This window comes from Salvelinus fontinalis, chromosome 25 (genome assembly GCF_029448725.1).
Source record: "Salvelinus fontinalis isolate EN_2023a chromosome 25, ASM2944872v1, whole genome shotgun sequence".
In the NCBI taxonomy this organism is placed as follows: Eukaryota; Metazoa; Chordata; class Actinopteri; order Salmoniformes; family Salmonidae; genus Salvelinus; species Salvelinus fontinalis.
The window spans coordinates 38,603,870-38,616,822 of NC_074689.1; the positions used below are offsets into that span (position 1 = coordinate 38,603,870).

The 12,953-nt window shown below is 48.8% G+C and overlaps 1 protein-coding gene across 5 annotated transcripts in view; it reads right to left on the bottom strand.

Moving 5' to 3' along the window:
- Positions 1-12,953, bottom strand: part of LOC129823266 (junctophilin-1-like) — a 115,634-nt gene that overhangs the window by 24,919 nt on the left and 77,762 nt on the right. For 4 of the 5 annotated variants that reach the window (XR_008754619.1, XM_055882185.1, XM_055882184.1 and 1 more), the window contains one exon: positions 10,379-10,497. The exons of the other annotated variant lie outside the window; for it this stretch is intronic. Coding sequence is in view for 3 of the 4 variants with exons in the window: in XM_055882185.1 (XP_055738160.1) it covers positions 10,379-10,497 (119 nt within the window). In the remaining variant the exon portion in view is untranslated. The remainder of the gene's footprint in view (positions 1-10,378; positions 10,498-12,953) is intronic. 5 annotated transcript variants of the gene reach the window in all.

Consider the following 12,953-nt stretch of genomic DNA (forward strand, 5'->3'; position numbering starts at 1 on the left):
TAACACAGTCGGCGTTAACGAACAACTCCTGCCAACAGACTGGCAGCTCATATGAAGAGGAACATTTATACCATCTTTCATCGTGCTTAACATACACACACTGACAACCACGGGTCTTCGCTACACTGAACCACTCTACACCTTGACCTCTTCCGAGTAGTGAGGTCTGGCCGCCCGACAACCTGCCCGCTCGACTCCAACCTCTCCACCCTTCTCCCATTCCTCACTTCCCTCATCAACTCATCCCTGACAACTGGCTGCGTCCCCTCTGACTTCAAAATGGCCCGAGTTGCTGGCCTCCTCAAGAAGAAACCAACACTAACCCTTGACTCATCCGACGTCCATAAACTACAGACCTGTATCCCTTCTTTCTTTTCTTTCCAAAACACTTGAGTGTGCTGTCTCTGATCAACTCTCTCGTTATCTCTCTCAGAAACAATCTTCTTGATCCTAACCAGTCAGGCTTTAAAGGGGTCATTCAACCGAGACTGCTCTTTTCTGTGTCAAGGAGGCTCTCCGCACTGCCAAAGCTGACTCTCCCTCCTCGGTTCTCATCCTCCTAGACCTATCCACTGCCTTCGACAGCGTGAACCATCAGATCCTCCTCTCCACCCTCTCAGGGCTGGACATCTCAGGCTCTATCAGATCCTCTTCTCCACCCTCTCAGGGCTGGGTGTCTCAGGCTCTGGCTCCTCTCCACCCTCTCAGGGCTGGGTGTCTTAGGCTCTATCAGATCCTCCTCTCCACCCTCTCAGGGCTGGACATCTCAGGCTATATCAGATCCTCCTCTCCACCCTCTCAGGGCTGGGAGTCTCAGGCTCTATCAGGTCCTCCTCTCCACCCTCTCAGGGCTGGGAATCTCAGGCTCTATCAGATCCTCCTCTCCTCCCTCTCAGGGCTGGGTGTCTCAGACTCTATCAGATCCTCCTCTCCATCCTCTCAGGGCTGGGTGTCTCAGGCTCTATCAGATCCTCCTCTCAGGGCTGGGTGTCTCAGACTCTATCAGATCCTCCTCTCCACCCTCTCAGGGCTGGGTGTCTCAGGCTCTATCAGATCCTCCTCTCAGGGCTGGGAGTCTCAGACTCTATCAGATCCTCCTCTCCATCCTCTCAGGGATGGGTGTCTCAGGCTCTATCAGATCCTCCTCTCAGGGCTGGGTGTCTCAGACTCTATCAGATCCTCCTCTCTACCCTCTCAGGGGTGGGTGTCTCAGGCTCTGAAACACTCTTGGATTGCATCCTACCTGGCAGGTCTCTCCTACCAGGTGACGTAGATAGGATCTGAGTCTGCACCATGTGCTCTCACTATTAGTGTCCCCCAGGGTTCAGGTCTAGGCCCGCTCCTCTTCTTTCTATACACCAAGTCACTAGGCTCCGTCATATCCTCACATGGTTTCCCCTATTACTGCTATGAGGATGGACCTCTCCTCTTCTCTCTATATACCAAGTCACTCGGCTCTGTCATATCCTCACATGGTCTCTCCTATCACTGCTATGCCGATGACACTCAACTACTTTTCTCCTTCCCCCCTTCTGACACCCAGGTGGCGACACGCATCTCTGCGTGCCTGGCAGATATCTCAGCTTGGAGGCCGACCCACCACCTCAAGCTCAACCACCAATCAGACGGAGCTGTTCTTCCTCCAGGGGAAGGCCTGTCCGCTCCAAGACCTCTCCGTCACCGTTGGCAACTCCACAATGTCGCCCTTCCAGAGTGCAATGAGCCTTTGCGTGTCCCTGGACAACACCCTGTGGTTCTCTACAAACATCAAAGCAGTAAAAAAAAATGTGTCTGTTCTCGGTTGCAACACTCACTATCGAGTTCCGAACTGCCTCTGGAAGCAACGTCAGCAGAATAACTGTTCGTCGGGAGATTCACGAAATGGGTTTCCGTGGCCGAGCAGCCGCACACAAGCTTCAGAATGGCGTCGGCCAGGTGGTGGGGGTGGGGGGGTGTAAAACTCTGTCAGTCCGACGGACGAATCTGGGTTTGGCGGATGCCAGGAGAACGCTACCTGCTCTAATGTATAGTGCCAACTGTAAAGAATGGAGACAATAACAACGTGTTTGTCATGGTTCGGGCCCCTTAGTTCCAGTGAACGGAAATCTTAACGCTACAGCATACAATGACATCCTAGACGATTCTGTGCTTCCAACTTTGTGGCAACAGTTTGGGGAAGGCCCTTTCCTGTTACAGAATGACAATGCCCACGTGCACAAAGCCAGGTCCATAAATAAATGGTTTGTTGAGATCGGTGTGGAAGAAGTTGACTGGCCTGCACAGAGCTCTGACCTCAACCCCATCGAACACCTTTGGGATGAATTTGAACGCCGACTGCAAGCCAGGCCTAATCGCTCAGTATCAGTGCCTGACCTCACTAATGCTCTTGTGGCTGAATGGAAGCAAGTCCCTGCAGCAATGTTCCAACATCTAGTGGAAAGCCTTCCTAGAAGAGTGGAGGCTGTTATAGCAGCAATGTTCCAACATCTAGTGGAAAGCCTTCCCAGAAGAGCGGAGTCTGTTATAGCAGCAATGTTCCAACATCTAGTGGAAAGCCTTCCCAGAAGAGTGGAGGCTGTTATAGCAGCAATGTTATAGCATCTAGTGGAAAGCCTTCCCAGAAGAGTGGAGGCTGTTATAGCAGCAATGTTCCAACATCTAGTGGAAAGCCTTCCCAGAAGAGTGGAGGCTGTTATCGCAGCAATGTTCCAACATCTAGTGGAAAGCCTTCCCAGAAGAGTGGAGGCTGTTACAGCAGCAATGTTCCAACATCTAGTGGAAAGCCTTCCCAGAAGAGTGGAGGCTGTTATAGCGCAAAGGGGGGACCAACTCCTTATGACTGCCCATGATTTTGGAAGGAGATTTTGGAAGACCAGGTGTCCACATACTTTTGGCCATGTAGTGTACACACACACACACACACACACACACACACACACACACACACACACACACACACACACACACACACACACACACACACACACACACACACACACACACACACACACACACACACACACACACACACACACACACACACACACACACACACACACACACACTAGAAAGCAGCACAGATGAATGCCAAGCTTCATATGCAGATGGTTGTATCCCTCCAACTACTGACGAATCGTTTGGTCAATGACTACGTTTACATGCATTTTGATAAATCGATATTAAACTGATTACGTCAGAAGGCCGAGTATGGCAATAGTCATGTAAACACCTTACTCTGCTAATCTTATCATTTCGCTACATTTCGGGGACTTCTAAATATGTGTACTATGTGACTTATAACAACTTTGAATTTATTTAAATCAAAGTAAACATACGCTGATTAAAACACCTCGTTTTCTGAACAATCTTTGCAATGATTACGACATGTTAAAACTTTAAATTGGCAATTCAGTGGTGTATTAGATCTGTGCATGCTAGTACCAGCCGAGGAGCCTCCCTCTTTAGTGGTGTATTAGATCTGTGCATGCTAGTACCAGCCGAGGAGCCTCCCTCTTCAGTGGTGTATTAGATCTGTGCATGCTAGTACCACCCGAGGAGCCTCCCTCTTCAGTGGTGTATTAGATCTGTGCATGCTAGTACCAGCCGAGGAGCCTCCCTCTTCAGTGGTGTATTAGATCTGTGCATGCTAGTACCAGCCGAGGAGCCTCCCTCTTCAGTGGTGTATTAGATCTGTGCATGCTAGTACCAGCCGAGGAGCCTCCCTCTTCAGTGGTGTATTAGATCTGTGCATGCTAGTACCAGCCGAGGAGCCTCCCTCTTTAGTGGTGTATTAGATCTGTGCATGCTAGTACCAGCCGAGGAGCCTCCCTCTTTAGTGGTGTATTAGATCTGTGCATGCTAGTACCAGCCGAGGAGCCTCCCTCTTCAGTGGTGTATTAGATCTGTGCATGCTAGTACCAGCTGAGGAGCCTCCCTCTTCAGTGGTGTATTAGATCTGTGCATGCTAGTACCAGCCGAGGAGCCTCCCTCTTTAGTGGTGTATTAGATCTGTGCATGCTAGTACCAGCCGAGGAGCCTCCCTCTTTAGTGGTGTATTAGATCTGTGCATGCTAGTACCAGCCGAGGAGCCTCCCTCTTTAGTGGTGTATTAGATCTGTGCATGCTAGTACCAGCCGAGGAGCCTACCTCTTTAGTGGTGTATTAGATCTGTGCATGCTAGTACCAGCCGAGGAGCCTCCCTCTTTAGTGGTGTATTAGATCTGTGCATGCTAGTACCAGCCGAGGAGCCTCCCTCTTTAGTGGTGTATTAGATCTGTGCATGCTAGTACCAGCCGAGGAGCCTCCCTCTTTAGTGGTGTATTAGATCTGTGCATGCTAGTACCAGCCGAGGAGCCTCCCTCTTTAGTGGTGTATTAGATCTGTGCATGCTAGTACCAGCCGAGGAGCCTACCTCTTTAGTGGTGTATTAGATCTGTGCATGCTAGTACCAGCCGAGGAGCCTCCCTCTTTAGTGGTGTATTAGATCTGTGCATGCTAGTACCAGCCGAGGAGCCTCCCTCTTTAGTGGTGTATTAGATCTGTGCATGCTAGTACCAGCCGAGGAGCCTCCCTCTTTAGTGGTGTATTAGATCTGTGCATGCTAGTACCAGCCGAGGAGCCTCCCTCTTTAGTGGTGTATTAGATCTGTGCATGCTAGTACCAGCCGAGGAGCCTCCCTCTTTAGTGGTGTATTAGATCTGTGCATGCTAGTACCAGCCGAGGAGCCTCCCTCTTTAGTGGTGTATTAGATCTGTGCATGCTAGTACCAGCCGAGGAGCCTACCTCTTTAGTGGTGTATTAGATCTGTGCATGCTAGTACCAGCCGAGGAGCCTCCCTCTTTAGTGGTGTATTAGATCTGTGCATGCTAGTACCAGCCGAGGAGCCTCCCTCTTTAGTGGTGTATTAGATCTGTGCATGCTAGTACCAGCCGAGGAGCCTCCCTCTTTAGTGGTGTATTAGATCTGTGCATGCTAGTACCAGCCGAGGAGCCTACCTCTTTAGTGGTGTATTAGATCTGTGCATGCTAGTACCAGCCGAGGAGCCTCCCTCTTTAGTGGTGTATTAGATCTGTGCATGCTAGTACCAGCCGAGGAGCCTCCCTCTTTAGTGGTGTATTAGATCTGTGCATGCTAGTACCAGCCGAGGAGCCTCCCTCTTTAGTGGTGTATTAGATCTGTGCATGCTAGTACCAGCCGAGGAGCCTCCCTCTTTAGTGGTGTATTAGATCTGTGCATGCTAGTACCAGCCGAGGAGCCTACCTCTTTAGTGGTGTATTAGATCTGTGCATGCTAGTACCAGCCGAGGAGCCTCCCTCTTTAGTGGTGTATTAGATCTGTGCATGCTAGTACCAGCCGAGGAGCCTCCCTCTTTAGTGGTGTATTAGATCTGTGCATGCTAGTACCAGCCGAGGAGCCTCCCTCTTTAGTGGTGTATTAGATCTGTGCATGCTAGTACCAGCCGAGGAGCCTCCCTCTTTAGTGGTGTATTAGATCTGTGCATGCTAGTACCAGCCGAGGAGCCTCCCTCTTTAGTGGTGTATTAGATCTGTGCATGCTAGTACCAGCCGAGGAGCCTCCCTCTTTAGTGGTGTATTAGATCTGTGCATGCTAGTACCAGCCGAGGAACCTACCTCTTTAGTGGTGTATTAGATCTGTGCATGCTAGTACCAGCCGAGGAGCCTCCCTCTTTAGTGGTGTATTAGATCTGTGCATGCTAGTACCAGCCGAGGAGCCTCCCTCTTTAGTGGTGTATTAGATCTGTGCATGCTAGTACCAGCCGAGGAGCCTCCCTCTTTAGTGGTGTATTAGATCTGTGCATGCTAGTACCAGCCGAGGAGCCTCCCTCTTTAGTGGTGTATTAGATCTGTGCATGCTAGTACCAGCCGAGGAGCCTCCCTCTTTAGTGGTGTATTAGATCTGTGCATGCTAGTACCAGCCGAGGAGCCTCCCTCTTCAGTGGTGTATTAGATCTGTGCATGCTAGTACCAGCCGAGGAGCCTCCCTCTTTAGTGCCAGTGACGTTTGTTCAGAACAACACAACGTACTGTATGTGTCTTCGAAGTAGTTTTCACATGCAAACTTCATATATCTGAGTAAAATATACTTCCCAAAATGAACATGTTTGCTGTGGTAGAACGTCGATAATGATTGGTCGATTTCCTGCATTTTTAATCCTGATTTACGACGTCTCCATGGAAACAGGATTATTAGGGAAATCGTTTTAAAACAAACTACTATATTAATTTGACTATCCACAATAAATCGCATTATCGTGTACATCTAACTACTCATCATTGTCTTTCTCTTCTGTTGTTCTGAGCAAGGGAGCCAGGAGAGGGAGGAGAGTGAGCTGGAGGGGGGGGGGGGGGGGGGGGGTCGCTCACATGCAGTGACCCGTGACGGAGAGAGCGAGAGATATGGAAGGTCAGATTAGTTAAATAAGCTCTTTATGTGTGAGTGGCCTTGATTTGATTTTAATCACACATGCCAGAGTATGTCAGCCACAAGAGTCAGTCAGAAAATACGATGACGTTGATAACTTTATAACAGCAATAAGGCACCTTGGGGGGGGGTTCGTGGTACATGGCCAATATACCGCCTTGCGTCGTATGTAAGAACAGCCCTTAGCCGTGGTATATTGGCCATAAACCACCCCCCCCCCCCCCCCCCCCCCCGTGCCTTATTGCTTAAATACACTGTATATAAAGGGACATTTAAGTGGATACATTCAAAAAGAACGTGGTACCAAGGCGGTTGTCTTCTGTTTGGACATAAATGACATGTAATAACGCAAAGTAAGGACTTGGTTGTGTTTTGATGGATGATGTCACCTTAGTCTAGGACAGGAAGATGATGTCACCTTAGTCTAGGACAGGAAGATGATGTCACCTTAGTCTAGGACAGGAAGCGGCAGTTGTGTCACTAAGGTCTTTCTAATAGATACAGTAAATCAATTCTTAGATCTGTATAGTAACCCAAGCTTATAGTGAATTGTTTTTTCTAATGTAATCAATACTTTATTTAACCTTTATTTAACTAGGCAAGTCAGTTAAGAACAAATTCTTATTTACAATGACGGCCTACCCCGGGCCAAACCCTAACCCGGATGACGCTGGGCCAATTGTGCGCCGCCCTATGGGACTCCCAATCAAGGCCGGTTGTGATACAGCCTGGAATCGAACCAGGGTCTGTAGTGACGCCTCTAGCACTGAGATGCAGTGCCTTAGACCGCTCGGGAGCCCAGTGAATCAAACCACCATTTTCTTTCAGGCTCTCCAAACCTGTTTTTTAATTATTGATAAATATTTTCCTAAAACTAAATAATCTACAATATCAGAGTATTTTTTAAATCAAATTAAATCTCTCTGCTACCGCATGGCAAGCGGTACCGGAGCGCCAAGTCTAGGACCAAAAGGCTCCTTAACAGCTTTTACCCCCAAGTCATAAGACTCCTGAACAGGCAATCAAATGGCTACCCGGACTAGTTTTGGCAAGTCGGTTAGGACATCTACTTTGTGCATGACACAAGTCATTTTTCCAACAATTGTTTACAGACAGATTATTTCACTTATAATTGACTGTATCACAATTCCAGTGGGTCAGAAGTTTACATACACTAAGTTGACTCTGCCTTTAAACCGCTTGGAATATTCCAGAAAATAGTGTCATGGCTTTAGAAGCTCCTGATAGGCTAATTGACATAATTTGAGTCAATTGGAGGTGTACCTGTGGATGTATTTCAAGGCCTACCTTCAAACTCCAATAAAAAAAACGACCAAAAAACTGGCAACATGCCTCAAATATTTTCAATCTTTTGCACTTTTATGATTTAATAACGGAGAAGATATAGGATAAGGTATAGCACAGCCTGTGTGTGTGTGTGTGTGTGTGTGTGTGTGTGTGTGTGTGTGTGTGTGTGTGTGTGTGTATGTGGTGTGTGTGTAATATATATGTTATAATGATGTTAGCAGACACTTTTATCCAAAGCAACTTACAGTCAAGCGTGAATATAATATTTTTACGTATTGGGTGGACCCGGGAATCAAACCCACTATCCTGCCGTTGCAAGAACCATGCTCTACCACCTGAGCCTTGCTCTTCCAATTCCCCTCTTGAGTCTGAAAGAAGTCATTCTGTACTGTACTGTACCCATTCCTTCCACGTCTGTTTTTGTCAGAGCTGAAACACAGTGGTTCATTGTGGTCTAAGAAACCTTCCTGACAGACTCTGGTCTAAAATTACCCAGAATACCAGACGTCTCTGTAGTGAATGGCACCCTAATCCCTATATAGTGCATTAACCCTAACCCTAACCATTGCTTAAACCAACCACACCCTCAGGCTCTAACTTTAACCCTGGACCTGGTACCTGGCAACTGTTACCTGGTAACTGTTACCTGGCAACTGTTACCTGGTACCTGGGGCTGCAATGAGTTTACTGTGTATGTCTACTGTACTATCTATCCTGGACGGTTTTTATAGGGTCCTGTTTTATATAGGGGCCTGTTTGTATAAGGACAGGTTTGATACGCAAGATGGTGCCGACAGAGAGGGCTGCCTTACTTCTAGTCCTTAGGAAACTTGGCAGTATTTATTTAAAAAAAAAAAACGTTATGTATTATTTCTTACATTGTTAGGCCAGAAAATCTTAAAGAACTATTGGATATCAGAGAGACGTCAACTTACGACAGCACTACGACCTGGAATACGGCTTTCTCGAAGTGGATCGAACCACCCAGGGCATCTGAACTGATTCTAGAGGTCGACCCAAAATAACGGCGCCAGAGAAGAGGCAGACGGAGCTTCTTCTTCTGGTCTTTAGAGGCGCGTACACCACCCACCGCTTATATTACTCGCTAACGTCCTCTAGATTACAAGGTCGACGAATTCAGGGCAAGGGTTGCTTTCCAGAGAGACATCAGGGATTGTAACGTACGCTGTTTCACGGAAACATGGCTCTCTCGGGATATACTGTCGTAGTCGATACAGCCACCTGGATTCGCATCGCGCCGACAGGAATAAACATCTCTCCGGGAAGAAGAAGGGGCGGGGGTGTATGTTTCATGATTAACGCCTCATGGTGTAATAACTAAAAACATATAGGAACTCAAGTCCTTCTGTTCCACGGACCAAGAATTCTTCACAATCAAATGCCGACCGTATTATCTCCCTGGTTATTGTATACAGCCGTGTATATCCCCCCTCAAGCCGATAACACGCCGGCCCAAGATGGTTTTGATCACGCGAACCGGGACATGTTCCAGGTAGCCTCAGAGAATAATATAGATTTATAAACTGATTTATTAACCATTATTATTTGACCATGCTGGTCATTTATGAACATTTGAACATCTTGGCCACGGTCTGTTATAATCTCCACCCGGCACAGCCAGAAGAGGACTGGCCACCCCTCATAGCCTGGTCCCTCTCTAGGTTTCTTCCTAGGTTTTGGCCTTTCTAGGGAGTTTTTCCTAGCCACCGTGCTTCTACACCTGCATTGTTTGCTGTTTGGGGTTTTAGGCTGGGTTTCTGTACAGCACTTTGAGATATCAGCTGATGTAAGAAGGGCTATATAAATACATTTGATTTGATTCAGTGAGTGAGTTTATCAGGAAGTGCATTGGAGATGTTGTACCCACTGTGACTATTAACACCTTCCCCAACCAGAAACCATGGGTTGATGGCAGCATTCGCGCAAAACTGAAAGCGCAAACCAGCGCTTTTAAATCAGGGCAAGGCGACCGGAAACATGACCGAATACAAACAGTGTAGCTATTCCCTCCGCAAGGCAATCAAACAAGCAAAGTGTCAGTATAGAGACAAAGTAGAGCTGCAATTCAACGGCTCAAACACGAGACGTATGTGGCAGGGTCTACAGGTAATCACCGATTACAAAAAAGAAAACCAGCCACGTCACGGACACCGACGTCTTGCTTCCAGACAAACTAAACACCTTCTTTGCCCGCTTTGAGGATAATACAGTGCCACAGACGTGGCCCGCTACCAAGGACTGCTTCTCCGTGACCGACATGAGTAAGACATTTAAACTTTTTAACCCTCGCTAGGCTGCCGGCCCAGATGGTATCCCTAGATACGTCCTCAAAGCATGAGCAGACCAGCTGGCTGGTGTGTTTACGGATATATTCAATCTCTCCCTATCCCAGTCTGCTGTCCCCACATGCTTCAATATGTTTTGGTATTGGGCCGACAGGTTACCTGGCGAGTTGCTGAAGTCAGGTAAATGTATAGTTCTGTGCATCAAACTCTTATGTTTCTGTGCATCAAACTCAGAACCTTTGATCTGGCTCTGACTAACACATAGTGAATGGACTGATACGTGGCAGTTACGTGATAATGAATCTGGTGGTCTAGAATGTTACCTGGTTGGTGGAAGTTTGGGGACAGCTCCCTAGAGACGGCCCTAGCAATGTCACAATCTTGTCTGGCCGAGAGAGCTGCCTGGTCTGCTGCCTCTCCCTTCGTCCTGGCATGAGCCGTCCTGCAACACACACACACACCGCATTAGAACAGCTATACACTTACACCGTATCTCTCTCTCTGTCTCGCTCTCCCTCTTTCATCCTCTCTCCCTCTCTCTCTCTCTCTCTCTCTCTCTCTCTCTCTCTCTCTCTGTCTCTCTCTCTATCTCTCTCTCTCTCTGTCTCTCTGTCTCTCTCTCTCTGTCTTTCTCTCTCTCTGCCTCTCTCTCCCTCCCTCTCTCTCTGTCTCGCTCTCCCTCTCTCACCCTCTCTCTCTCTCTTTCTTTCTCTCTCTCTCTCCCTCCCTCTGTCTCGCTCTCCCTCTCTCATCTCTCTCTCTCTCTGTCTCTCTCTCTCTCTGTCTCTCTCTCTGCCCACCTCTCTGTCTCTCCATCAGGGATAACATACCACCCTGACCCCCTGTGCTTCTATCTCAAATCCAAATCCTTCTTTCACAAACGGAGCTATGCCTGTCGGCTGGCCCACAAAGACCTAAATCCAGTCCGCAGGATCTCACTGCTCTGCTGCAGGATCTCACTGCTCTGCTGCAGGATCTCACTGCTCTGCTGCAGGATCTCACTGCTCTGGTGCAGGATCTCACTGCTCTGCTGCAGGATCTCACTGCTCTGCTGCAGGATCTCACTGCTCTGCTGCAGGATCTCACTGCTCTGGTGCAGGATCTCACTGCTCTGGTGCAGGATCTCACTGCTCTGCTGCAGGATCTCACTGCTCTGCTGCAGGATCTCACTGCTCTGCTGCAGGAACTCACTGCTCTGCTGCAGGATCTCACTGCTCTGCTGCAGGATCTCACTGCTCTGCTGCAGGATCTCACTGCTCTGCTGCAGGATCTCACTGCTCTGCTGCAGGATCTCACTGCTCCTGCTGCAGGATCTCACTGCTCTGCTGCAGGATCTCACTGTTCTGCTGCAGGATCTCACTGCTCTGCTGCAGGATCTCACTGCTCTGCTGCAGGATCTCACTGCTCTGCTGCAGGATCTCACTGCTCTGCTGCAGGATCTCACTGCTCTGCTGCAGGATCTCACTGCTCTGCTGCAGGATCTCACTGCTCTGCTGCAGGATCTCACTGCTCCTGCTGCAGGATCTCACTGCTCTGCTGCAGGATCTCACTGCTCTGCTGCAGGATCTCACTGCTCTGCTGCAGGATCTCACTGCTCTGCTGCAGGATCTCACTGCTCTGCTGCAGGATCTCACTGCTCCTGCTGCAGGATCTCACTGCTCTGCTGCAGGATCTCACTGTTCTGCTGCAGGATCTCACTGCTCTGCTGCAGGATCTCACTGCTCTGCTGCAGGATCTCACTGCTCTGCTGCAGGATCTCACTGCTCTGCTGCAGGATCTCACTGCTCTGCTGCAGGATCTCACTGCTCTGCTGCAGGATCTCACTGCTCTGCTGCAGGATCTCACTGCTCCTGCTGCAGGATCTCACTGCTCTGCTGCAGGATCTCACTGCTCTGCTGCAGGATCTCACTGTTCTGCTGCAGGATCTCACTGCTCTGCTGCAGGATCTCACTGCTCTGCTGCAGGATCTCACTGTTTTGCTGCAGGATCTCACTGCTCTGCTGCAGGATCTCACTGCTCTGCTGCAGGATCTCACTGCTCTGCTGCAGGACAGCATCTCCATCTCTTCATTCAAAGACTCCATCATGGACACTCTTACTGACAAATGTGGTTGCTCGTGTGATGTATTGTCTTCTTGCCCTTTGTGCTGTTGTCTGTGTCCAATAATGTTTATACCATGTTTTGTGCTGCTACCATGTTGTTGATATGTTGCTACCATGCTATGTTGTTGTCTTGGGTCTCTATGTAGTGTTGTGTAGTCTCTCTTGTCGAGATGTGTGTTTTGTCCTATATTTGTATTTTTAATACCTGTCCCCCGCAGAAGGACTTTTGTCTTTTAGTAGGCCGTCATTGTAAATAAGAATATGTTCTTAACTGACTTGCCTATTTAAATAAAGGTTAAATAAATAATATCCAACAGCATGTAGGTGAAGCCAAAAGGCTCTAATGACTTTTGGGATCATGGACGGCACACACACACACACACACACACACACACACACACACACACACACACACACACACACACACACACACACACACACACACACACACACACACACACACACACACACACACACACACACACACACACACACACACACACACACACACACACACACACACACACACACACACACACACACACACACACACACACAGAGAGAGACAGAGAGGCACAAATCCTTTGAAAAACCAGTGAGATAAGAGCAGGTACACTCACAACCTAACTCTCCTCTCTTTCACAGCATGCGTACAGACACGGCTGGGCACCACGGCTGGGCACCACGGCTGGGCACCACGGCTGGGCACCTGGGTACCATGGCTCGGCACCACGGCTGGGTACCATGGCTGAGTACCACGGCTGGGCACCACGGCTGGGCACCACGGCTGGGTACC